The sequence below is a fragment of the Accipiter gentilis genome, chromosome 30 (assembly GCF_929443795.1).
Source record: "Accipiter gentilis chromosome 30, bAccGen1.1, whole genome shotgun sequence".
In the NCBI taxonomy this organism is placed as follows: domain Eukaryota; kingdom Metazoa; phylum Chordata; class Aves; order Accipitriformes; family Accipitridae; genus Astur; species Astur gentilis.
Window position 1 is genome coordinate 9,277,434 of NC_064909.1, and position 27,926 is coordinate 9,305,359.

Below are 27,926 nucleotides of genomic sequence, written 5' to 3' on the forward strand. Positions count from 1 at the left end.
GAAGGAATCCTTCCGCCGCGCCGCCGGGGCTCTGCCGGCATCCCCGCCCCCTCGGCTAGATCCGGCCGGGCCGGCGCGGAGGGATTCCCGGGGGCTGCGCGGCGCCGGGGGAGGGGGAGCGGCGGGGAGGAGGGGGAGCGGCGGGGAGGAGGGGGGGCGGTGTGAGGGGGGAGGAGGTGCCGGCGCCGCGGCGGCCCGAGGGGGGGGGGGGGCGGGGAGGGGGCAACATGGCGGCTCCGTGTTAACTTCCCCCCCTCGGCAGCCCGCGCTGCCGCCGCTCTCCCCCGCTCCCCCCCCCCCCCCGCCGCCCCGAGCCCTGACATGCCGGGCATGATGGAGAAGGGAGCGGAGCTCTTGGGGGGCAAGAGCCGGGCAGCCCCCAACGGCACCAAGAGCAGCAGCCCCTCCAACGGGCACTACTCGGAGCCGGAGAGCGGCGGCGGTGACAGTGGCGACGAGCACGGTGCGAGCCTGGGGCCGGCCCCGGGCCGCCCCGCCAGCGGGGGGAGGGGGGTGGCGGAGGCGGCGGGAGGGGCGGCGAGCCGAGCCGAGCCGCCTCCCCCTTCCCCGCGCCGGTGTCGGGGCGGCGCGGCCGCTGCCGCCGCCGCCGCCGTCGTTGCCGTTACTCCCCCGCCGCCGCGCGTTTGTACTGCGGCGGGCCGGGCCGCGCCGCGGCCGCGGGGGGTGGGGGGGGGGGGGGGGGGAAGGGGGTGCGCGGGAGCGCGCGGCGCGGCCCCGCGGCTGCCGGGCGGCCCCGCGGTGCTTAACGATGGGGAGTGTCTCCCGGGAGCCGCCGCCGCCGCCGTCCCCATTGTTCCGCTGAAATAAACTCCCCCTTCCCCCTCCGGCCCCCTCCCCGGCGGTCGTCGGGGCTTAATCCACGGCGGCGGCGGCGGCGGCGGCGGCGGGCGGGGTGGCGGGGGGGGGGAGGTGGCTTATTCCGCACGGCCGCGGCGAGGCGGCGGGGGCTCCCGGGCGGCGCGTCCGCCAGCCCGCCCGCCCGCCTGCCCGCCCGCCACACGGCGGTAGCCTGGGACGGCGCCCGCCCGAGGACAGCCCAGCCGTTAATTTCTCTCCCCCCTTTGCGTTGCAGATGTAGGAATGAGGGTCGGAGCGGAATACCAGGCGCGCATTCCTGACTTCGAGCCCGGTAAATCGCTTTTCGGCTGTAACCTGACATCTTGCCGCCGCCGTTCCCGAGGCGGGAGGGATGGCTTTGGGGCTGGGGTGGGCTCGGCTGGGCGCTCCCCCGGCGGCGGCCGCGGGGTTGTATTTATTTTGCTTTCGAGCCTTTGTGTTGGCGATCCGGTGCCGGCGGCGGGAGGCTGGCAGGGGCAGCGTCTGCTCTCTGTGCGCCCGGGGGCGGGGGGGGGGGGGGGCATCGCGGTGGGAAATTCTCGCTTCATTATCAGCCGTATTATGTGTCTCCGGCGGGAGGCGGTGAAGCAGAAAGAGGTCGATGCTTTTTTGTTGTTGTTTTCTTTTTCTCTTCTTAAACCGTAACGCATATGATGTATTAACAGGGGGATTTAAGAATATTGGACGAGGGGTGATGGATGTTGTCGGGCAGGGGTGGGAAGTGATGCGCCCTGCCGGAAGCCGAGCAGACCTGGCTGCGTGCTGGAGGCGCTGGGTGGAAGATGCGCTCGGTGGGAAACTCCTGCCCCTGGTTTTGTGTGCGGTAGTAGCCTCGCTGGCCCCGCTGTTGCAGGCTGAGCTGCTCTCCTCCGCCTTCCTCGCCCCCCCAGCCCCGCCCCGAGGAATACTGGGTACACTTGCATAGCCTGGTACTCGGTTTTAGCAAGTTAATTGCTAGAATGCTGTCTGGCGTTACTACACGGAGCAGTGAGACCGTAGGAGCGTTTATCAGTTTTGCTGTAGTGGTCAGATGAAGCCTATCTACTTTCCTGTTCTCCAAACAGGCTCCATTGGTGTCAGATGATTTCCTACCGGAAGAGGATTGGGCCAGAGCTTCTCACATAGTGCCTCCTAAAGCTGGAGCGAGCCCCTCTTGATGGGCACAAGTCCCCACAGGCCAAAGAAAAGGCCGGGGGAAAGAAAGGGGGAGGGTGGGATTAAATGGATGCATGATCTTGGCATAAGGGAATGCCTTTCCCCTAGAAAGGAGCATGTAGTCTAGGTCTCTTTGTTAATAAGACTAACCGTTTACACCCTTTATTTTTACACTGCCTGCATAAAAATAAACATAAATAAAAATGATGGTTTCTAACATACAGCCTGGGCTTGTTTTTCCTACAGGCCACTTAAATTAGAAAGACACATAGCATTTGTTTTTCTTTTGATTAAAAGAACTCTTCACCCCTCTTAGGACAACTGAGGTTCTGTGGTTGCAATTTTGTAAACTATATATGCAATAGTATCATTGCGTTTGTAACTACAGAGCTGATTTTATGCTCTCTTATAATCAGACTTTTTAGAGCTCCTAAGTGTCCCTGGGGGGTGGAATTCTACTGATGCTCCTTTCCCCAATAACTGGGATTAACATATATTCCTTTATCAATTTCCTTAATGATGGAAATCTTTCTTTAATAAGTCCTGTGTAAGAGGTATAATGTATAGTATTGTCGTCCTTAGTATTTTGATTATTAGGGCAAGAAGATAGTAACATTTTTTGGAACACTTAAGTCTTATAAAATTTTAGAAAAAGTCCATAAAGTGTACATCTTAGCACATTGGTTACCTGAGGAGATCTCAACAAGATCTCATGCTTTCATCTGTTTTGGGTTTTTTTCTGATGGGACTTGAGGCATCATTTCTTATTGATGGAAGTAATGCTGGACAAAAAGCTGTGCTCTTGTCATAGCTACACTTAAATGACTTTTTTTTTTTTTTTTTTGGTAGCAAATGATGTAACGGACACTCCATCATACTTCTAGGTTCACATATATGGACATAGGCACTATCTCTAATTAACTAACATTAATGCTGTTTCTTCTTGGAATTGTTTTAATGCCTTTGGGGGGGGTGCTACCAGATATGTTAGAATGTGTGTTTATTTGCAGTACTTTGAATGCTGCTTTTTTTAACCCCCTTAAAACAAATAGGTGGGAGAAGGGAATCGATGACAGATTAAACTAGATGGAAGTCTAAGATACAAAGTCAGCCCTCTGGTACACACACAGAATACTAAAATAAGTAGAATAAATACCAATCCTTTGGCCTCACTTAACCTGTGTTGAAAAATATTCATAAGCAGTGCCCTACGACAATACATTGAGGAACAAGATGTTCATGATTAAAGTTGTGATGGTAGTAAAAATACATGACCTTGGATTTTAAAAAAAAAAAGAAGAATTTGTTTGAAGAAAAAGTGAATCAACGGTTTGTCAGTGTCTCTTGAAGAAGTGGATTGTGGTTGGAAGCAACAATTAGGAGAAGTTAGTTTAAACGTACTCTTTCTTACCCTTTCCCCCACCATCCCCCTTTTACAAGCAAGCCTTCAGATAGAGCTGTAAGAGAAATACCATTTTTAATTGTCACTAGAGACTACTGCCATGAGAAGTTTTCTCACTGCAAAAAACGGTTTTCGTAAAATAAAAATCATAACTGTCCTTACCTAATTTACTGAGTTAATAAACCATCTCCTGCACTCCAGATTTTTGTCTCCTCCTGCTGGTTTTCCTGTAGTATTTTATATTCTTCAGGTGAAATTTTTTCTGTTTGTACTTTCTGACCCACCTATAGATGTAGCAGGATGTTACAAAGCTGGTATCCTTATGTTGTGGGCTGTTTGCATTCTCTTGGAAAGCATAGTGCGAGAATGCCATCACTGGAGATGCACCATACTGTCGTGTCATCCTGAGCTAAGATGACTGCTAGAGAAGTTTTATTCTACTCAAATTTGGGCTTCCCAAAGGCTTTAGTATGAATTTTGCTTACTTAATGCTGAAATAAGTATTTCCCATTTACCCTCTTCTCAGGGGTGGGGGGTACTGTCAAGAAGAACGTTTTATACCTTTTAAGGTCACTTATGGAATCCATTTCTGTGTATGTCCTTGTAACTTTTCTCCCTCTAGTCTTTGTATATGAAAACAGCCTTTCTTAAATCAAAATTATCAAATGGTGTGATGAAGTATATAAAATTTTCCATTTATTCTATGCCATCTGTCCTCACATTCCCTGATGTTTTTTGTTTATTTACTTATTTATTTTAAAGATTTCCAATCCTTTATGTTACAAATTTAGTTCCTCCTCCTGTTAGTTTCTGTGTTTCTGTTCCTACTCTCAAAACTTAGTCTTAAGCAGATGATGGTACTTTTTATGTTGGAAACCAATATACTTTTAAATTGCCATGCTACCCCACAATGCCCTTATTAAGTCTTGTATGCTTCCAGATTTTCATTTTATTCTCAGTACTTGGAGTCGTGTACAGAAGAGCATCATCTGCCTGTACCTAACTTCTAATGCGAAGCTGAAATTTAGAAAGTGTCAGTTTGCTGCTACACTTTCTCTATTCTGGAAGCAGTGGAGAGTGCCTGTTGGTCATCTTCAGCTAGCCCCATTTTCTCAGTGGTATTGGCAGAGGAGCACAGCAGCTGAAGTACAGAAACCTCTTCCTAAGTGGCTTGAATGTGGCGTTTGGCCAGGGGGAAACTTGTCATATTTGAGAGATAGCTCATGGTCTTTCTCCTCCTTACTGGCTTACAGCTCTGCTCTTCTAACGTGCTTTGGTTAACGTGTTGCCTGGTATTTCCAGCCACTGTCCATAATAGGAATGGATCTTCCAGATAAAGATCATGTTGCCCTTGAGATAAAACACAAACTTTTTGAGGGGATGGAGTGCTGCTCCCTTGAATACTTGGGGCACAAAGGACCAGAAGCAGTTCTTACAAAGGTAGATCATGGTTTTGCATATGGAGGTGGAGGGATCCCTGTACTGTAGCTATGGACATCCTGTGTTGAGGGCATGATGTCTTCCTCCAAGCTTCCTTCATGCATCCCATCCATCCTTCCTTTGTCATCCTTGCTTTCCTTGTGGCAGTGTGACAATGCCACCTGCACAGAAACAGTTGTCTGATTCCTGCTGGAGAAACAGCACTGCTTCAAAAAGGGATGTTCTGGTGGGAGCTGCTTGTTAGTCACCCGAGGGTGGCACCTCAGTAGGGGAGTGTCACTGCATATGTGATCTCCAGCAGGCACAAATGATAGAACTCTGAAACTAGGTTTTTTCACTTTGGTACTTGAATATTCAATATCTGGTAGTATTCATGATGTCCACTTGTCTGCAGGTGTCTGGTTTTCTTTTTTTGAAGGAAAAACTGAGGGTATACTCATGTTAAGTTTAGACATTTCTTGCTTACAACCTGAAATTCTGATGCATTCTCTAGTGGTCCTGTTTTCTCCTCATGTCTTAGTTAAAGAGTGGAGCACAGGGTAGTGGTCATTTACTTGTAATAAAAACAGTGGACAAGAGAAATGTGCCTGTAACATGTTTGCGTGACTCTTCATGAAATACTGCGTTCCTAATGACTAAAAACAGCATGCTTTTTTGTTCTACAGTAAAATGTTATGTTAAGGGCTTTGTTGTTATATAGCAAAACCCTTTCAGAGTTTAGTACTGCTTATGCCTTGAAACTGGTGCTTTATGAATGTATGTTCATTTTTAACTTGTTACAGAGTTTATGATGCATTTAGGTTATCTGTCTTGCACATCTCATTTTGGAAGATGCATGAGTTCTTTTAGTTTTTCTAATTAACTGGTTTTCAAGTTCACAGTCATAATGGATCTGAAGATTGCAAAGATGATAGCAAATGCAAAACACTGCCAAACTAAGGAGGGAAGAGCACCAAAACACAGTACATAATTAGAAAGCACTAAGTTGTTCTCTTTTCCAGAACATTGATTTGTTTTGTTTTATTTCCTGTCTCCTGTAGAACCTAAATATAAAGTGTGGAAGCTTAACATGGAGTGAAAAGTTATTTGTTTCACTGAATAAAAAAATCTGTCCTTCTCCAAGAAGGATGCAAGGAAAGTTCCTCGGGAGGGGGGGGGGGTGTGATTCCTCAAGGAATTCATACTGTAAATGCTCCAATTGTTGAGCAACGTCTTAGCGAGATAAACTGTTGTAAACAAATAGATTGTAAGAGGCTTTATGGAGTAGCATACATTTGTAAAATATTAATGAGATGTAACTATTAGTCAATGTTTTTCCAGTATGGGGGAATTTCCTTTTCTTTTACAGCGTATTTTTAAAAATCAAAGACTCTATGATTTAGTGCTTTGTACAAAGTTGCATCAGTATTGCTCTGTCCTCCTGATAGGTTAGGTAACTTGGACTGCTTCCCTTGCTACACTGAGGTGGAGATGAAGCACAAACAAACAAAACAAAAAAAAGATGACTTTTACACCTCACTACTTTCTACAGCTACACAATTTGGTTGGCTATGAATATTAAAATTACATGGATATGAAAATCAAAACTACAGAGAGAGATGGACAGAATTGTTTCTGGCATTGTTGTTAGTATAGTTCCTTGTTGAAAGGATCGGCGATGGTGACTGTATTCTACCCTTAATCTCGTATGTTTTTTTGTTACAAGGAAGCCTAACTTCACATGGTAGATCCTGATACTCCTATGAATAGTGATAAATATTGTAGTACTAATAGACAATCATAACTTCTGGAGGACTGTTCCAACACAAGTAGCTCTAAATTTTGCACCCATGCCAACTTCAGCAGTGCACTTTAATGCTCCAATTGTGGTAACCGGGATCCTAATATCCAGTTATGACTGAACCTCATAAGAGTGATGTTCAAGTTCAGCCATTCAATGTCTTAAGGAAATAATGTGGAATTAATGATTTTTTTTCCCTCCTCTTAGTACCTGGGCTGGACTTCTTAATATGGTTGACTTTTACTTACTGTCCCATGTATAGTTGTTCTCTAGATCATATTTATAAATACTGAGACTGACTTGTTTCCTTACAGGTGCCACAAAATATACTGATAAAGATAATGGAGGGATGCTTGTATGGTCTCCATATCATAATATTCCAGATGCCAAGTGTAAGTCCTTCCCTGCTTAGGAATTTGGATGCTTAAGTATATCTAAATAATTGGTTCTGGTGTGCCTTTTCACTCTTTATTTTACACACAGTGAAATTGCAAATTAGTAAATTAAACGCAAAGCTTCTCCTTTTTTTTTATTTAGAGAACTCCGGGGAAAGGAAAGATCACCTCTTATTTTATAGTTAAGTCTTTGTTTCAAAACACACTGCCTGTGTTATATTGTTGTCAGTGTCTGTGGAACCATTAGTTTTTAATAAAAGAATAAAACATCTAAACGTGAGGAACTTGCTGCTCTAAATTTCTAGGAAAAGGAATTGCAGTGGATAAATTCAGAAAAGATGTGTTGAGGCCCAGGTCAATGGGGAATTCTTGTTGCTGTCTCATCAGGAAAAACTGAGCATTTTCTCCCTTCAAAAGTGACCTGAAATACAGGAGTCATCTGACTAAATGTGATCAATTATCTGTTTAATCTAGTTTAAACCTGCCTCCTATGCTAGAATTTCCCATATGTAATATAGGGGAATAAATTTTGACGATGCAGTCATGAGAACCTGGTCCTCGGGACAGTTTCTACCTGTTAGCAGTAGTTAGAGGTTTGTATCCCTCTACATTTGAGGGAACATACCTTCTACTACTGTAGAACAGTTAGAAATAAAATACTCTACGGCTATGATTATTAAACTTTCTTCATTCCTTTAAATTACAATTAACTCTTTGCTGTAACAGTGCATCGTAAGGACATCCCTGGTCCATTTGAATAATGAGATTATAATTATTTCCTTTTCTCAATCATGCTTCCTTTCCACTATATTTAGTTGCCACTTAATTGTGAACTGTAGAAGGTGAATGGGAAGAGTCTGTTTCTTTAAAAAAAGTACCCATTGAAGGTCAAAACTAGCAGGACTTAATTGCAAAATGATGGAAAGGGTTCAACTCAAAGCTGGCTCTAGTATGGCCAAATATGATTTAAAAAATATGTTATCGGCAAATTTGATGAGCTAATTACTGAATTTTCATATACTCTATTGAAAACTGACTTCATGCCATGGTTAAAATTAATGTTGGTCAGTGAAAACTATATTAATATTGAGGATATGCATGATCATTGATCTAGGATCTTTTTCCATTAATTTTTAACATGTTTGGGAATACAAACAGTAGAAGTAGTTAAATTTAAAACTAACCTCCCCAGTGTGTCTGTGTTCTTAGGAATGGGTTCCAAGAAGACATAGCCTTTCAATAATCAGCTAGTCTCTGATTTAAATAAATAAATGATGAGCCTCTGTGGCTTTGTTGCAGTAAAAATGTGAAAGAAAACATTTTTTTCACTGAGAATTAGCTTCTGTAAAAAGTTCATTAAATTAAATGTTGGATTAAAGATAGTGGGCTTATTTATTATTAATAACACTATGAATATAACGTTTTGGGGGACCTGGGCCTATGCAGTGTATTAAAGCATGGGAAAACTGTTTTCCCGTGTTAGATGGCTAATTCTGTGTCGCCTTATAGCATAACTAAAAGTACTAAAGAATAATTCTGACATTGCTTTGTTACAGTGGATGAATATATAGCAATAGCAAAGGAAAAACATGGATACAATGTGGAACAGGTAAGTGCTATGAAATGAGAGTGCTCATTTAAAGGATTTTTTTATATAAAAGTATAACACAACTCTTTTTTTTTTCCCTTGGTTACCATTAATTAACGCTGTTTCTCTTCAGGCACGGCAGCAAACACTGCAGTTAAATGGATCTGCATACAGTTGTGGTCTGGATTCTCTGCAAAAGATTGAGCTCTTTGTTTTCATGACATGCTCAGCTTGTAATGTGCACTTTTGAAAGGTTTGGTATGTTTCTTGATACACTGGGCATGTCATGCAATTGTGTGTGTATATTTAGCTAAAGAATTTCTTAGGAAAGCAGCTTACAAATTTAATGTTTAATATTAGAATTCAAATATAGTACAAATTTGAGCCATTAATTGTGATACGGACAGCACTGGAAAGGTTTCTTGCATATTTTAAAAAAAGAGACAAACCAACTTTAAGTGAGTGTTTTTTCAGAGGAGGGAAAACAGAATCAAATTCTAGGTTTGAGAGTAACAAACAAGTTCACTTTTTTTTAATAACCTTTAGTCACTGTCCCATAAAAAGTACAGGATAAAACTTTGCTGGACTGCACTTAGTTCTATTGAATTTCCTTCATAAATTAACCGATTTATGTAAAAGTAGGATTACCTATTGCAAAAAAAATATTTGGTGTACAAGTGGTAGCAAGTTGTATGATCAAGTTTTGGAGGATGGAAGCTCATAATAGCAGAGACTTGCTAGTCAACTGCTACCTGAAAAAGCCTGCCAATGTTACGATGTCCAGAATACCTGCAGTTTGGTGATTTTTGTTTATGGCTTGGCTTTTGTTAGGGCAGAGAGAGAACTGAGGGATCTCAAAATAAGTCTACAAAAAAGACTAATTTTCAGAACAACTTCTGGTACAAAAATAACTGTAGACGGGTCACAGCAGAATAGAAATTATCTTTGCAAGAGGTGCTTGTCACTTGGCATTTTAACAAGAAAAGAGGTTTGCTATGTCCAGGTTATTAGAAGATGTGAAATCAGGGGTTTGGAGAGCTGATGAACAACTGGTGATGATGTCTGCACTGTATGGTTGAAACTGAGTGGATTACATTTCCCAATTTCCATGCCAGACTTGGCATCAAGTCTGTCATTGATTCTCTGGCAGAAAGTCTAATTGGCATAAAATTCTTTAAGAATATTGAGAAATTAAATTATGTAAGAAAGTATATTTAAGTTTCCATTCCTTATTGGGTGCACATGACGTGGAAGTGGCCATGCTGTTATTTGTGGATTGGAGAGTTGTAGAAAGACCACTCTCACTTTGAACTTTCAGGCTTGCATTTTGGATAATCCTCTAGCTGCTGAAAAGTAATTTTATTTTCTTTTTTAAGTGGGCTGTTAGTAAAGGCCTGAAGATCTATAAGGAACTGTGTAGGTGATACATGCTTGTAAAGGAAGAAAGCAGGTCAGATTTGTGCCTATCAGACTAGTTCATGCTACGTCAGAATTATTGCTGCCATGCCAACCTTAAATTGTCTAGCTTTCCTACCTTTAATAAAGTACAGATGTGGCCACTCTTCATACCATCTCCAAAGAGAATTTTGTAACCTGTAGTACCTAGCCAATAAAATTGTAAATACATTTTGAGAAGGGGTTCTGATAGTCAAATTTTATTTTAAATAAATAAATTGCCTTTTTTTATTTAACTTTTCTCAACATTTTAGAAAGTTGACTAAATCCAAAAAGGGACTATTTCTTTTCAAAGGCTCTCGGCATGTTGTTCTGGCATAAACACAATATTGAGAAGTCCCTTGCGGATCTCCCTAACTTCACTCCTTTCCCTGATGAATGGACAGTTGAAGATAAAGTCCTATTTGAACAAGCATTTAGCTTCCATGGAAAGAGCTTTCACAGGATCCAGCAAATGGTAAAGTAATGTTTTAATCAGAAGCATTAAACAGTTCGAATTCACTAGGAGCAAAGGCTCCAGTTGGGCTAAAATTTCATGTTGATTTCTGTGTAAAAGCTTCAGGAACAACCTTGACTATAACATTTAAGTTAATTTCATCATGTCTCTTGGACTTACAGGTTTTCCAGTCTAATAAAAAAAGTCTTTCTCCCCCTCTCCCTTTTTTAAAAACATACACGAAATACATCCCTCCTTTTTATCTCATCCATGCATTTAAAATACTTGGGTAGAGGTGGTTGTAAACAGAGCAGAATTATAATCTTGGGTGGAATTTTAATTTTTAAAAGTATTAATATGTTAATGAATTCTTCTAGCTTCCAGACAAGACTATCGCAAGCCTTGTAAAATATTACTATTCCTGGAAAAAAACTCGCTCTAGGACAAGTTTGATGGATCGGCAGGCTCGAAAACTAGCTAATAGAAATAATCAAGGTGACAGGTAAGTTTTATATCCTTAAGTAGCTAACCAGAGACTGAAGTCTTTCTAGGTAGAGATATCAGAGTAATTTTCAGCCATTATGTTTCAGCGTGAACCAGGTTTTTAAGGTTTAAGCATCTGTGATGATGTCTCTGCTTTTAGCGAGTGGTTTGATACTGGTGGTTTAAGAACTATATCACTCCAATCGGTGTGAGTTGTAATAACACATTTGAGTGCTTTAACGGGTAACTATAAAAACAAGGGTTTAAAAAACCCCTAAGTCTGGGAATGTGGTTGAGAAATAATGCTTTATTTGAGAAGTCTAGCCCTATATAATCGTGTGGGGAGGAGAGTGTTTTTGTCAATGTGGGGGGTTTCTGTTCTGGGGTTTTTTGGGTTTTGGGGGGCAGGGGTTGGACTAGAATGTAATTAAAACTGAAAGATCAACCACTGTCAAGAGCTATAGCAATTCGAATGCCCAAGTACTGTTTTATAACAAAACTTCATATGAAATCTTATTTTAGGAGACTTAGAACTGCTATCAGTCAAAGAGAATTAGAGCTCAAAATAGTTTTAAATTGTCTTGGATAGAAGGGAATGACATTTCCCCTACTTACTATGAAGTTAAAATTATATTGCACTTAGTATACTTGGGTATTAACTTGTACTTTTAAAAAAGTGATTTAATATGTTGAATGTATAAGTAATATAATCATGTTTATATTGGAAAGTATGATTTTACATCTACAGAAAACTGCCTAGCTAGAGCAAAAGAGTCTATTTAATTATATGTTATTGAAAAGAGTTCCTGAAATCTAACATTCATATGCTTACTTAGTGACCCTGTAGCTGAAAAATTGCAGAAGAAAATCAGTTTGCTTCTATATTTAGCATTTTGCGGGTTTTTTGTAATAATTAGAAATTTTTGTGGTGTTTTTACATTCATTTATTCAGAAATTACATTGTGTGAATGACTGGATTGGACTCAACTAAACTACCTATTGTCTTTTCAACCTTTTTTCTTTGATTTAATTCATCAGATTTCATTCCCCTCCCCCAAACTGCTAGATCCTGAGCACTTTGGTGAAAAAGCAGTCCTGTGTCTTCCCATCTTATATTGTCCCCTTTTGCTCCCCACAGACTTCAGCAAGGGTTTATTCATCCACTTGGTGCAGTGGTTTGAAAATTAATCTATTAAAACTAACATGGCGAATGAAAGATTATTTCTAGCCTTGGTATAGTTGACCATGTAAGTGTTCATGCTGGCACAAGTGGTTGAATTGAAGAAAGGGTGACACCAAATTTTTTTGGCAGCAGTACCAGCACTGCTTAAAGTAATTTTCAAACTACAGCTTAGGATTGCTGTTTATCAAAATAATTGTTGGAATTTAATAAAAGAAATATGGTTGTAACAGCTTACTTTTGAAAACTACAAATAACTTTGAGATACCATATACTTAGATATTTTAGAGTAGATCATTCTGTCTTACCCTGATACATATTTATATTTGAGGTTAAAAAAGATAAAATGACCAGCTTCTTATAATCTGTCCTCAGTGATGATGATGTAGAAGAAGCTCATCCAATGGATGGAAATGATAGTGATTATGATCCCAAAAAAGAAGCCAAAAAGGAGGTAACAGATAGCTTAATGGTGAATGTCAGTTTGTTTGTTTTCTGTGAATGTGTTACTGTGAAGAATATGACTTGTAGTAAAGAGGTTTAGCTGGCAGCCTGCTGAAATCACAGGGGTTTTAGGTGATCAAGATCTTGACAACTTCTGACTGAAACAAAATTTTATCATATATTTTTGCTGTTCCATGGACATAAATGCATCTCTCATTACCTTCACTATCAGCTGAGAGATCTTCACTTTTTTTAAGAGATGTATGCTATCACTACTTGGTAAAACAACATTCCCCCTGCCTTTGTCTTGTTAATATGTTTACAGCTTTACTGGTTGCGTGTTATGGGAATCTAAATGTTTTCTTTGCATTTTAAAATTAAATGACATTTTTCCAAGACTAACTTTTTTTGTTCTTTCAAAGCCACAGTGAGGTTATATGTTTCAACTAATATGTGGCTTTATTGAGACACTTTCTACTAATAAATGTAGAGAAAAACATTTTTGTCTCCTCTAATGAGCATTTACTGTTAGCTTTACAGATAAGTGCTGTGTTTGGGGTATGTTCAAGTTTTGGGTTCTTTTGGTAAACATTAAGTTATTTAAGAACAAGTCTAAAAAAACTACAGTTAAGTGTGTAAACATTTGTTTTTTTCCTTGATCAACTTAACATATTTGTGATTTTCCTAAAATGGGACGGTTCATGCTTCTTGAGAATATGGGAGGAGAGAGAGTGCAAAACCTCAACATTCCCATGAAGTGGCATCTATGATTATTAATAAAACTTTGCAGTTCTACCAAAAATGATGTTGAGTAAGAGACTGATAGGTTTAGATTCCATTCTCAGCTTTGCAGTCACCTTCAATGTATCACTTTAACTGCCTCAGGGGTGGGGAGGGGGGGAGTACAATTACAATTACCCCTTTCTGTAAAAGCATTTGAGATTTTTACTTTTTTTTTAACAAGCCAGGATATGTTTTTTAGAACCTGAAATGGCACAAGGTCTAATAATGAACCTTTTCACTTTTCATTCTGCTGTTGTAACAATGTTCTTGCAATCTGCTGATTTGAGTTGCTGCCTAAGCCACTTCTAAATAAGGGCTATTCTGTTCAATTTACTTTCCTTGGTTATTGTTTGAATCGCTACATGCAGTCCAGAGTGAAAGTAGTGTGTTTGTAGTCTTCTAGGAAGAGGACAAATAGGTTTGCAGTTTCTGATGAGCTATTTGAACCTACCTAAGATAATTTTGTGAGCTAATATTTCTGGTAGGATTTGCGTACTTTCACTTCCTAAGCAAAATATAAACCAAGTTGGCTACCTGAATGCACAGAGAAATGGAAACTTTCTGTTACCAGAGAAAACTATAAAACAAGCCAAACACTTTAGCTTGGCAAGACAAAAGCTTGAGAGAATATTTTCACTTTAAATCCAGATTGAACAGACAGAAAGTGCAATTTCATACTGAAAGAGCAATGCAGAATGAAAAGACCAATAGAATAAATGGGCCAGAAGTAAACTTGGGATTTTTAGATGTCAAAGATGTAAGGCTCTATGTCAACTTTGCAAGGAAGAGCAAATATCTTAAGTGCTTTTAAGATGGCCTCTATGAAGTCTGTGGACTGGATTAAGATGTTACATTAGCTGGGAAGAGAATGTGGCAGAAGGTCAAGCATAGTAGAGCAAAGTACTGTTTGCTGATCTGTACTAATGCTACAGAACATAATAATAATGGCTGCTGCAATTTGTTTTCTCTTCACTGTGATCAGATGACCACCTCCTCTTAACCTGCATGGATGCCAGCAGGGAGGAGCAGTAGGGAGCTGCTTGAAGTAGCAAAAAGCCTGAATCCCATCTCTGTTCTGGTACTAAGCATTGCTTTGAATTGGAAAATCCTTGCAGGGAAAGTAATTTTTGCTTCCGTACTCCTGGTCTGTAGGGAACCTACCCGGTTGCTCTATGGGAGTCACATACATGCAGACTAGCTCTTGTGCAGCAATGCCCATTGAAGACAAAGCTGAAATTTTTAGGTGTCCAAACATACCGAAACAGCAGTTACAAAGACTTCATCTCCTCTTTGCTATCCCTTTCCACTTCAAAAAAGCAAACAACAAAGGCTTAAGCTTGCTAAATTACATGGATTTTTACAATGACTGCAGAAGTACATCCATCCTTTCTCTTCCAGATCTCAAATCCCCTCCCAAAACAAACAGCACTATCACTTTCCATAGAGTGCTTGCAGCAGGAAAAAGTGTCATCTTGCATTCCTGCCTGTCCTGGTTTACTTTCTCTCATTCTTCTCCCCTGATGTTCACCTGGACTCTTCATATCTGACTAGAAATAAATGTGTAAATTCACTGATTGCTTGGTTTAAACATGTAATTTTTTTTTTTTTTTTTTTTACCTTCTGCGTACATAAGAGGTTCTCAATTTTTGCCCTCTTTCACAGTATTCAGACTGTGATTTCTGTACTATTTATTGTATTTTCAGCCATATTTAAAAAAAAAAAAAAAAACAAACTTGAAAACTGACCTTTCTAAGACTAATGCAGGCTTATCCAGCAAATGACTGGTATGCTCCATCAGCTTATCTGCAAGACTTAGTTTGGATACTACATGGAGAGGAGGATGTTAGTTTGGGTTTTCTTTGTCATAAATATGACATTACAATGCTATGCGATTCTTTATTCTTTAATAAAGTTGTATACAAGATATTGTTATTCTTTAATGATTTATTTCTTGTAAATTAAAGGGCAATAATGAGCAGCCTGTTCAGACCAGCAAAATAGGTCTGGGTAGAAGAGAGTATCAGAGCTTGCAGCATCGCCACCATTCTCAGCGTTCCAAATGCCGTCCACCCAAAGGCATGTACCTGACCCAGGAAGATGTGATAGCTGTTTCCTGTAGTCCCAATGCAGCCAACACAATTCTTAGACAGCTGGATATGGAACTAATCTCATTAAAGCGACAGGTACCATGGGTTATTGGTCTTGTTTTGTTTTCATCTCAGATTGTTCTGATTGTAATGATTTTGAAGATTATCTGTGAAGATTCTGAAACTTCTTTAATGTGAGTCTTCCTAATTTTGTTCCACAGTTATCACCAGAAATGCTGGACACTAGCTGACTAGCTATTCTTCAGTTTTGTTTTTTATGTTCGTCTGCTCTTGTGGATAACATGAAACAAGATGACTTCCTTTAAAAAAAGGGGGGGGAGTAAGGGGAGTATGGCATGAAAACAATGTTACAGATTTGGGGAAAGTCACATTTGATTTGATTTTTTTCTTTTTTTTTTAAACTTTGTTAAAAGTATTTGTGTGACAAGTGAGAATAAGACCAATGAAGCAGAGGAAGTTACATTTGTTGTGCTTAAAATTGTAGCTGTTTTTCTGGATGTCCTTCCCTACCTACCATGAAAGTATCGGGGGGGAAATCATGGGCCTAGTTACTTCTGTGTTTTAATTCATGAGCTTTCTAGTTCTTATTAAATTTAGAAAAGCTTTGTAGTCTTCACCTTTAAGAGGACAATTGCCTGCGTCCTTTGCATGAAGAAGTTAACTTTTGGCACTTAAAGTTGAAACACAGAGTCTATTCAGCTTCTAAGGGTACGGCAGTATGTGCATGCTTGCTTTCTAGGAGCGGTGGGGCTACAAAGTCAAGGCTTATCTCCTGGAATTTCTGCTGCCTTATAGACCACTAAGAGCTGCCATGTTGCAAAATCATGGAGTGAATAAAGGGTTTCATGGGGTTTTTGCTCCCTTGTATTCTTTTACAGGAGAAATATGCTTCTTTCTGTCACAGCAGGACTCTGGGGCTAAATAGCATAGGTGGGTTTCACTCTTTAGCCTAAGTGTAGGTGAGTTACAGCCTTGAGGTTGTGTTTCTCTTTTTTTCTTGCAGTGATCTCAGAGATGGAGCCTTTGGAATCTCCCACTGAGTTGTCTGCTTTTGTGTCCATACTTAAGAACACTTGTAATAGCTGTGCACCGTAGTATGCAAAATTATTTTCTTACCTATGTTACCTTATGTGCATCGCTGTCAGTTTTAAATGGTTAATAGATATGTATATGTACGATTTGGAAGCTCTCTCCTTTTTATAGACTAAGATATTTTATTTAAATATTTTAAATCATTTCAAGAATCACCCTTAAAGGAAATCTAAGGAAGATCTAAGGTCAATAAAAAGCAGTCTGTCAGAAGGAACTAACTGAAAACATCTCATAAATCTTTATTTGTTTTTTCAAAGTGCTTTTTGGAGAAGGAGGAAGTTAATGTATACAGTATATCTCACTTAGATTTCTAAGAACCAAGTTTTGTGTCTAGAATATTCTGCATTCTTCTTCAAGAACATATGCATCATTATCAAAACTTGCTTGTTATGTCCTACTTCTAATATTTCTGCAGACAAACTGTTCTTTTGAAAGAATGGCTTAAATATTTTTCTTTCTGTAGTAAACTGTGCTGTATTTTTTTAAGTTTTTGTTTGGTTTTTTTTTTAACAGTTAAAGTAGTGAAGCCTTAAACCATAATATTTCTCTTTCTAACTTAGGAGGTACACTTGTGGCAATCCTAGTGAAGATATATGTGTAAAGTGACCAACTTTCTTTGTGGAGCTGATTAACTTTGTTGTTTTTGACCAAGGTTCAAAATGCTAAGCAAGTAAACAGTGCACTTAAACAGAAAATGGAAGGCGGGATTGAAGAATTCAAACCTCCTGAGGTAAATCAGAATAAATATTAGAATTTGTGGCCTTGCACTTACATTAGTAGGAAGCTGCAGAAACATGTTTTGCTGCAGCATAGTGTTTGCATTTCAGCAGCAGCTTAAACAGGATCCTTTGAATTACATGCAGGGGTGAGTTTGGCTTCTTTATAAGAAATTAGTGGTAGGCTTTTTTTACGGCAACTGGCTGAACAAAGAAGCAGAAAAAAATGAAATTTCATGTCTGTTCATGACAATAGGGAGCTGAAATTGAGCCCTAATATATGGGGGGGGGGGGGTGGGGTGTCTGATTAAAAGTAGATCATGTAGATTGCTAGCAGTAAATCCTATGTTCTGTGTAAAAACATGACTATATATAAATTTGGGCAACCGAAATTAATGATTTATTACTATTGAAGTTCTCTTTTTGCTTGTTTTAAAGGCTTGGATATGAAACATAACGTGAATGTGAAACACTCCAGACACCAAGTCCTAATAGTTTAGATAAATGTAACTATAAATTCAAAATCTGTCTGTATAAAGATCATTAGTTTTTGCATAAGTTATTATATAGCTGATATTAAGAACTGCAATAAAACAGAGGCAAAACTATTGGTGTAGTTCTAAGCCTAGATCTTTAAATGCTACTTCTCTTCATGAAAGCAATCTTAAACTATAAATTTGTGGCTTATAAGCAAGAGATTTTTACCTAAGTTACAAAATGTAGTGCAAGTAAAACACATTCTGATGCTCAGATATTTTGTAGCTGTTGAAACATTTTAATGATCTTTGTGCCATTTTTTTAATTTTAATAGTCTAATCAGAAAATCAATGCCCGTTGGACCACAGAAGAGCAGCTTCTTGCAGTACAAGGTACGTTAATAGTAGTAGTGACTTGAAACCTGATGCACAGGATTTGAAGAGGTACTCAGGCTTATGTTTGTATTTCTCTCTAATGAAAAGCTAAACTTTATCTGGTCTTACAAGAAAGTCACTAGGAAAACAGCAAAACTAGTGAGAATATTTAGGGTATTCATTCAAGCAATGTGACACTAGTCTTTCAGTTACCCATGTTAAATCTTGAATAGAAAAGCTTAGCTGGGTTTAACAGCTGTAGTAGTACCAAGAAGTCCTTTCAATCATCTTCTAAATCACCTTATGTCAATTTCTCTGAAGTGGAAGACTGAAGTAATAGTTGAAATAATAAAATTTGAAGCAAACACTTAAGACATCTCTCTGTGTTCTTAAAGTAGGAAAAAGCAGAAGTAAAACTGCTCTACAGTTACTTTTCTCTGTTCGTGAGGGAATAGAAGAGCAGATATCTACCCGGTGAAGGCCTTTTAAGAGTTTGAAGCTGGATGTGGATACTTGACTAACGCTCTTATTGGAGAAAAAAACATTTTCTAATAGGCTATTGATAGAGCTAATTTGAAGTTATTTCATTTGTATGAAGGAAAACTGACTCTTGTCTTGCTTTAACATGCACTGCTTAATCAAGGAGCATGCAAGAGAAATAACTGGAGAGCCTAATGCTCTCTTGAAGACACTATGTATTGAGTCACTTCTATGGATCATCTTTTTTAAGATAATATAATGACCTCAGTTATACACATCTGCTTTATTTCTCTGTATTCTTCACCTTTAAAACAAAAGACTGAATTCTAGTATAAAACGTTCACTTGGATCAGGATATCAGTGTAAGGCTGTCAGGTATGCCATATCTCGTAGTTATTAGCCAGATGGCTGAACCTCAAGTTAGGTATATTTTGAAGTGTGAATGGAAATGCTGAAAAGCATGGTGTGTCTGAAGTAATGACTCTCAATTTACATGCCTCAGACTGGGATTTGCATCTCCAAACCATTTTCTGTCCTAAGTTCATCCTCAGTACTGCTAACGAGCTCATTTTTTTTGTTTTGTTTCCAAATGCAACTGAAGGAGATGCCTATCTTTAATATGATAGTCTAGTAAGTAGAATGCTTGCTGGAGGAGTGGGGAAAATCCAGGTTCATTGTGCCTGCCTTAGCATGAAAGGATTCAAACCGTCTTGCATTTTCACAGTTTAGTTATTGGAGCTCTCACTAAGTGTCGGTTTGAGAAGTGATAAGAATGCATTTAGCTTTTGTTAAGCTATAGCATTATGAGACCAACAAGGTAAATAATAAAACTGGAGCATGGGCAAAAGAGAATGAAGGTTGGTGATGACTCCCTGAAGAGGAGTTCTAGTCTTCTGGTCTCTTCTCTAGGGAATGTCTTCTGTTTTGTAAACGTAGTCAGCCTCAACATTTAAGGGTGGGCTAAGAAATCAGGCCTTCTGGAAGAAACTTGTTTTCATTGAATTTACATGTGTTTCTTATGTATTATGTTTCCTTTTTAGTCCCTTTCCTTTGCCACTTCATAATAAAATGGAGATGGGAGAGAACCTTAATACCAGGAACAAAGTATTCTTATTAGCCCGTCATTACCTACTGCCTGGTAATAGTCTTCCTCCTGGAATGACAGTGCTGTAGGTATTAACCTCCCATCCCTCAGGCTAAGGACCCTGATCTCTTGCTTCAAAATATTTGCTTGAGCTAGGAGACCTATGCATGAAGGAGCCAAGCTGTCTTTTGCCCTGACTCTGTTTTTAGAAGAAAGTAGCCATGTTTGCTGTACTAAAAGCTACCATAATGCGCGTTAGGCTTGAACTTGGAAGTTGACTTAAGCATGGGGACATTTAGTTTGTACATTTAAAACAGATTTATTTCATCAAATGTATTGATATATTTTGGCATGTTTTAATAATTTTACAGAAATCATAAGCGTTAAGCAGGTAGGTGGCACTTCTGTGATTTGTTCACTTGAATTCAGACATTAAATCCAACCATGGAAATCATAAAAATAATCTGCAGTAATATAATGGTGGCACTTTTTTTCCTAAACATAAAAAACCTCTTGTCATCTGTGGGTAATCTCAAGAGATTGGCAGTAACTAAAGAGGAGGTAATGAAAAAACCCACATTAAAATAGAGCTGAGTGTGTAATCTTAAAAGCAGTGTGGCTGCCTGCAATGGGGTTGTGGACTCAGACTTATGATCTCTGAGCCGATCTTTTGCAGTATAATTTATCAAGTTACTGTTCAACTTTGTCTGAATAGTTATTGAATGTAATGGGCCAGTTCATCACTTGAGGTGTTCTTAAGTTACAAACTTTATTTATGTATAGGAATGTATGAGCACGATCATCTTTTCAAACTAAGATCTCAGCCATATGAAAATTGCAATTGCAAAAATGTTTTAAGACTTGTTCAAAACAACAAAATTTGAATTGAAAAGCAGTGCATGGCTTTCATAGCTTTGCAGTGGAATATAGTTGGGACGACCGGGATCTAGCTATGTAAGGTAGCTGCCAGGAGCACTGTAATCCCATCACAGTAAAACTGCACCTTTCATAACCCAGAGGTTGCTGTTAACTATTTCTGCCTCATTGTGGTGCTGTATTATATTGCTTTGGACCCAGGCTAATGTTTTGTGTGCCTCTCAGTGTTTGCTGTGCTGCACAACATTCAGCGGCATAGACAGCATCGAACTTCCATTTATGAGTTTCTCTTGAGTTAGACTTTCAAGATGAAACATTGTAATAGTGAGCATGCACATGTTCAAGTCCGCCTTTGCAATTGGGTGAAGTTTTGAAGAGCTTGAAGGATTGCCATGACCAGGGGTACTGTCAAATGAGCCAGGAGAAAGACATTCACACATGTGAAGTGTGGCTATGCAGTCATCTTCTTTGAGCTTCACTTTCAGCAACCTAATAAAATTATTCTTACTGAATAACAGATTAAACACTTCAGAAATAATTTGGGTGGTGTTTAGCACAGAATTTGTGTAAGGATGTGTAAGTAATGTGCACCAGTTTGAAAGGGATGATGGGTTGGCATCAACTCTTACAGATATGCCAGCACCTTATGCATAAAACTTTCATAAACGTGTATTGAACTTCCTCTGTTTCTGATGCAGCTTGAAAGGATTTTACTACATCATTGTGTAGGAGTCATTGTGGTGATACTAGAGCAGCACTAAATAACACTGAAAAGAATCCAAAATGAGTAGTGCTGCCTGTAGCTAAGGAAATTTTGTTTTCTTTAGAAATTTCTTATAGTTGGGCTCTCAGTAAAGGCAATATACACTGTTTTCAAGCTGTTTGCTTGGAAATAGGCTTTAAGACATTATTTTCAACAACTTTAGTTGAAGTTAGCCAACAGGCTCAGTTGTTTTGCAGATTAAGGGGAAGGAAGAAGTATAGACAGCATAGTAACAGAAAAGGCTGAAATCACTAAAAGTCTAAAGTAGTTTTGAAACAAAAATGTGCTTTGTTCTGGTGGGCACTTTGTTCACGTGATTAATTTGTACAAGATGTTGAATATGTTGCACTGGACATTTAATTACCATTATAAATTAGTAAGGGTGGTAGTGGTAGGGCAATCAAAGAATATTAAAACACTGGAGGGAGTGCTCTGTGGGTGCACACAGCGTTTAAGGAGTATAGCTGATACCTTGTACAACTGATAAAGCACAGAGCCAAATCCCTGTCTTTGCTTTGCCTAGATACATGCCCTCCCACGTGGCTCTGCTAGGTCCTTTTGTTTTCCTTCCAAGGTTCTTGCAGTCAGGATGGTTGGATTCTTTTGTATGCCCCAGAAAAGATCTTAAATAATGTAGCTGGGCTCTTGACAGTTGAAACATCAGCTTCGGCTACAGAAATTGTTACTATCCTGGAGCTGAACTTTTCTCTTAAATTACAGTGAGTGTACATTACCACATCAGAAGTGCCTATTAATGAAGAAAGTAGAAAAGAGCAGAACAAGCTGAAGGTCATACTCTTCACAATTAAGTTGAAAAGGAACATAGCTTTCAGATTTGAAACAGCTCTCTCTTTCTGAATCCTTTGCTTCACTTTCTGAAGTGAGGCATGAAATCAGGCATAAATTTCTTTTCCTGTAATGAGACAGAGTGCCTGTCCTCTAAGCACTGTAATATGTTCCGAATGAGCTTAGTTATAAGGAGCTTCACAGAAGTCATCAAATTGTAATTCACTCATGCATAGCTGAGAGCAGAAAATGAGTCTTCTGTTTATTCAGTCTGGAATAAAACTATTTATTTTAGTCTCCAAACTTTTGGACACTTGTGATTAAAAATATACTTTGTGCAGCTAAAAGCTCTGTTCTAGGATGCTGGAGAGTTTTAGGATTTTTTTTCTTGAGGTGGAACTAGACACATACCCTAAATACAACTGAGAGAATATCAATAAACTTTAGGTTATAATTCCAGTTTTAGGTTAAAAACTACGGAATGTTATACTCAAGGGGGGACGGGGGTGGTGTGAGATGCAAATGTAGTTTTAGAACTTCAAAAAGTATGTGTTGGGATTTTCTTGTGAAGTTCTTGTAAACAAAAGTGACCTACTGATGTCAACATGAAAATGAATGAAAAGAACAATGCAAAGATCTTCTGTCATGCTGCTTCTTGCTGGAGGATTTGATCCTGGAGGCTTGTGCTGGGCTGTCTTATAAACAGACACCAATAGCTTATATTTACTTACATTACCCAAGGTGGTTGTCTCAAAACCCCAGATTCTTCTACCCAGCTCAAATGGTGAATGAAAGCTTTAAAAAGACTTTGTCAGGTGAATGCTTGCCAGTTGCTCTTTGTGGCCTCAGTAAAGCATGTCACAGGTGCAGGAATGAGCAATATATTGTGACTTACAGAACTGTGCCCCCCTGTTCTGCCCTGTGCTTGGTCCAGTAGCTACTGCATTCTACCACTTCTGCACAGGTTGTGAGCAAAGAAACATCTGTGTGCAGCTGGCACAGAGGGAACCTATAGAAGCTGTCAGTGTTTGTTACTTAACATTTCTAGTGTTATACCCTGTTTACAGCTATACACACATGCTCGGTCACCCTCCCTCTCCTGTCTTGAACTTGTCGAGGGCTTCTGCCCTTGCTGCAAGCACACTTGAAGGGTTTACTTTATTTGTCAGAGGTCAGATCTTTCTGGTTTTAGGTTGGGAGGCTTGGTGAGTAAGCCAGGATCTTTAAGAAGAGTGGGTAACGACCTTTTAATAAAGTTCTTGATTTGTATGTTGATAGCTGTGCAATTAAAAATTATTTTGTTTTAATGGAAATTGAGGCCTTCTCCTAATTGAGAAGTCCTCCTAATTAGCGAGCCCTTGGTTTGCAGGTCCCATAGGTTCTCTCTATAAATACATCACACGTAGCTGTGTCTGACTGATTCTTCACAGCTATGTTATTTACTTTGCCTTCCAGGTGTCCGAAAATATGGTAAAGATTTTCAAGCTATTGCAGATGTAATTGGCAACAAGACTGTTGGCCAAGTGAAGAACTTCTTTGTAAACTACAGGCGTCGGTTTAACTTAGAGGAGGTATTGCAGGAATGGGAAGCGGAACAAGGAACCCTGGCTTCTAATGGTGATGCTTCTGCTTTAGGGGAGGACACAAAAAATACTTCTAATGTGCCATCAGGAAAGAGCACTGATGAAGAAGATGAGGTGTGTTTTGTGTACCAGAAATAAGTAAGCATGGGTTGAGGAACAGCATTTTATTTAGTGATATAATGTAAGGTTAACTGGTGTGGAGTGGCAAACTGCATTCTAAAGAATGATGATGAGCTTGCATAGAACTTCAGCCAATGTCGTTAACCAGCTGGGAGCAGGACTGCACCTTTCATAGTGACGATCATGTTACTGTTTTATTGTTAAAATACAGTTCTTGTTCTAGAAGAAGACTCTTGCTTCGTAAATATTTTTAGTTCTGCTGTCTATAATGTTTTGGTTGGTGATTTCTTTTCAGTAACTTCTCAGGTTTTTTGTTTTGTTTTTTAAATGCTGTTTCCTGTGTAGTGGACAGTGGCAGCCCAACTGCGTTACGTTCTGGCTGGGATGGCTGTTCACGCAGTCTTGTCTTTGTCCTTTGTGCAGGCACAAAGCACTCCGGCCACTCAGTGTTTAGGCCCTTCACCTCCAGCACAGGCATCTGCTCCAGCACCTACCGCTCCCATCGCAACTTTAAATCAGCCACCCCCGTTACTTCGTCCAGCGCTTCCTGCTGCTCCTGCTCTCCATCGTCAGCCTCCACCACTTCAACAGCAGGCGCGATTTATTCAGCCAAGGCCGACTCTAAATCAGCCTCCCCCACCACTCATCCGCCCAGCTAATTCCATGCCTCCTCGTCTAAATCCAAGGCCAGTGTTAACCACGGTTAGCGGCCAGCAGCCACCCTCGCTTATTGGAATTCAGACAGAATCTCAGTCCACTCTGCACTGAAGAAATCAAGCAGAATTATGCTAACTCCTACATTTGAAAAATTGTATCGATGTACTTTTTTTTTTTTCTTTTTTTTTTTTTCCCAAATAACGAAGGGGAGAAAAGAGCAAGCCTTCACAGGTATCAGACCAGTTTTACAGAGGAGCAAGCTAATAACTAGAAATGGAACCATGTGAGTGACCACCTGTATAAAAATATTTTTATGTCGAAGACTTGTACAGCAGAACAATGCCTACAATACAGCCCTCCTCTATATGAATAACTGTTGAAGGAAGTTAACTTCTTAAATGAATAAATGTTCAAGACACCAAGATTTTGTTTAACTGATTTTTACTCTATTTATTTTATTACAGTTCTTTGTAGTCAAGCATCTAACTACAAGAAAGTAGTCTGGCAAATCTAGGAATAGATAATATTGTAGGAGACTTAAATGTAGCATTGGGTTTTTTTGTGTGTGTGAATTTATTTTTTTTTTTTTTACTACTTAGTGCAAAAAAATAATGGCCTTAGGTTCAGAATTTTTGGCCCTGTTTAGATAACAGTAGAAGCATTTCACGCACTTGTAAGATGTAGGTGTTTATTCTCTTCATGTTTTTCCCAGAACACTTTTTCTTGTTTAAAAATGTACTGTCTTATTAAATACTCATCTGAAAGAGTATTCTGAAGACTCAATAAGCTATTGTACCAAACTTACTAAATCTTGTGCGTGTTCTACTCCTAGAAGTTGGCTGAAAACAGGAGTCTGGTTTCCTGCTGCAGTATCTCTTGTGGGCTGGGGTGGAGAGAGAGGCAGCAACTTCCACCACCCGGGGGATGACAGGAGAGGAACCATATAGCAAGAACCATTAATTTAATTCGTTATTCCACTAATTCTTCTAATTTAAGTACAGTAGAATTTAATTCCTCTGAGAATGGCTGTCTGCAGTTTGCGTATGTTAGATCATTGATATCTTGCCTAAAATTCATGAGGGAAGTATAGAGGCTGATGCAGGTAGTAGAATATTGTGGCAGTAGAGTTACCTGCTGCCAGCCCAGTCTTACCGTTAGCAGAAATCAGAGATAATTTATTTCTGGCAGAGTTGATTAGCTGGGGTTTGAGGCTACTGTGGTTTTTTTTGTTTGTTTTGTTTATTGACTAAGTAAAATCTGCATTTGAGTATTAATTACTGCTTCCAGATTTTAGGAGATTGAAAGGTTTTCCTTCCACTGTATTCTTTTCTGAAACCTTGATTTATGCCCAGCAGTATTTTGGAGGTGTTTGGGTTTTTTTTAGTTTGGTTGGGGTTTTGTTTATTAAAGTAGATGCCTCTACCCTCCAAGTAAACCAGGCTGCAAATTTGAGTAGCACTCTTTGAAACTGTGTGATCTGAATCAAGCTATTGAAAAAATATTGCATTCTTGACTATGTAATAATATTCATGTTGACTGCCATACTATTTAGAAAATTAGTTTTGCTTATAGCTGAAATGATGTTTGAAAATCCTTTTAAATCCATTCTGTTATTAACTAGATTTGCCCTTGACTAAAATGAGACTTTATTTGAAAATGGAATGTGCTCTCCCTAGGCTTTTTCACAGATAAATTGGATGGTCTAACAATCAGTTTAGCAGCTGGCTAAGGTCTTTTTTATGTGCAAAGGGAAGTTCTTACAGCATCAGATCCTATTTCATTTGTAAATCTAGTATTAAAGTTTGATGGTTGTGGCCTGAACTGCAGTTAAGGTGTTGACCTTTATGGTTCAGTTCTTCATTTAAAAATATTTTCAGATCAAACTTGAGAGATTTTTCTTTCTGAACAGTTTTCACTGGTGTGCCGAGGTCTCGTACAAAAGGTCTTTCTTACAAATTCTCTTTTGCATCAGAGTAGATGCTTAGCTGCTACATGAGCATCAGATGACCTCTCGTCTAAGAAAAGCAGCGTTGTAAAATAAGCAGCAAGGAATTCATGGTCACTGAAACTTGTGTTCTGGGAGTCATAAGTGTTCCCTCACCAGCTACACACAAATCTGGCTGCTGTCCAGACTTTAAAACCAATACAAAACTGATCTGGTACATTTTGACATCCTAAGTATTTCAGTTTAATTCTTAACAATGATAAGATACATCTTCAGGATTTTTTTCTTTTTTTTTTCTTTTTTTTTTTTTCTTTTTTTTTTTTAGCATTGAGTCTCCCAGGTGTATGTATTGTACCTTCGCTAATTTTTGTCTTTGTCTCTTGTCGATAGACTTCAGTATGCAGAATGTTGGGTGTTGCAGTACAGTTGGCCACCACCAACTGCTATAAAACTGTTCAGTACATTGTAATTCCGTTTAATCTTGTTTAAATATTCTATAACTGGGCAAAGGTGCTGTATTTGAAGGGGGGAGGGAGGGTCAGAGATAGGTAGTATTTCTTAATTTACATACACTGTAGCACACAGTAGGGAACTCCTAGCATTTGTAGTACTAAATAAGTATGTACATAGCAAAATGTCTTTATTGTGTGCTTTGCAGAATATGTGCATACAGTTTGCACGTCCTGTTTTGGGGGGTAGGGTTTGTTTTAAGCAGTGTTTGCCTGGAGAGTGATATGCTTGCTGCTTAATCAAAGGATTAAAGTTTCAAAGAAATCTGTGTCTTCTATTTTTATGTACCTTGTAATGGTCTAATATGTTAGGGCCCTTATACTGTGATTCTCTTCTAAATTCATTTATATTTTTTTAAGAATTAGAAATAAAATTATACAATGGTGTTGATTTCAGTGGGGAATTTCTTTTGCCATATCTAGTCTCCTGTTTTGTAATGTAGTAATGAACTCTGACTTCAAGGTTGGCTTAATTTTGTCACTTTAAAAAAATGTAAAATGTTTGCACACTAAAGTTTGGCAGAGAACATGTATCCTACATTGTTCAAAGCTAATGTAATTCTACAGCTTTTTGTACAGTTTATTTTAGTTAATAAAGCAAAACGGTACTAAAAAAATGACAGATTTTACAAATGCAAGGCATAATCTGAATGACATGTCTTCTAGGAACAACACTTGCAAAATATGGATGTACAAGAACTACCAGATTTAATTGTTGCACTTTAAATCAGAATGGGTATGAAGTTAAGCAGGTATTTCTGCATTAATAAAACAATCACTAAACATTTCACATCATAGTAAAGCAGTTTAATTTGTCTTACAGTTGATGGTTAGCAAAAGGAATTATAGTTACCTCTGTCCTTAGGTTTTTGTTTGTCTTTATATTGTTTTGGGATTTTTCTTAAATCATACAGTGTTTAGTCTGGAAACTTCACAGAAAACAGAACACAAACCAAT

General features: G+C 39.2%; 1 protein-coding gene across 6 annotated transcripts; it reads left to right on the forward strand.

Annotated features, from left to right (window-relative positions):
• Positions 1-176: 176 nt before the first annotated feature.
• RCOR3 (REST corepressor 3) lies at positions 177-27,308 on the forward strand. Of its 6 annotated transcripts, none has more exons than XM_049833586.1 (12): positions 178-463; positions 1,094-1,150; positions 6,950-7,027; positions 8,587-8,639; positions 10,369-10,530; positions 10,887-11,011; positions 12,548-12,644; positions 15,364-15,582; positions 17,252-17,329; positions 18,127-18,184; positions 23,611-23,852; positions 24,282-27,308. In XM_049833586.1, the coding sequence occupies exons 1-12, from the start codon at positions 322-324 to the stop codon at positions 24,624-24,626; spliced, it is 1,656 nt and encodes a 551-aa protein (XP_049689543.1). In that variant the 5' UTR covers positions 178-321; the 3' UTR covers positions 24,627-27,308. The 6 variants fall into 6 exon arrangements, with proteins under 6 accessions (XP_049689547.1, XP_049689543.1, XP_049689548.1 ...); XM_049833587.1 differs by having other exon boundaries at positions 179-463; positions 12,548-12,626; XM_049833590.1 differs by lacking the exon at positions 23,611-23,852 and having other exon boundaries at positions 177-463.
• Positions 27,309-27,926: the final 618 nt, after the last annotated feature.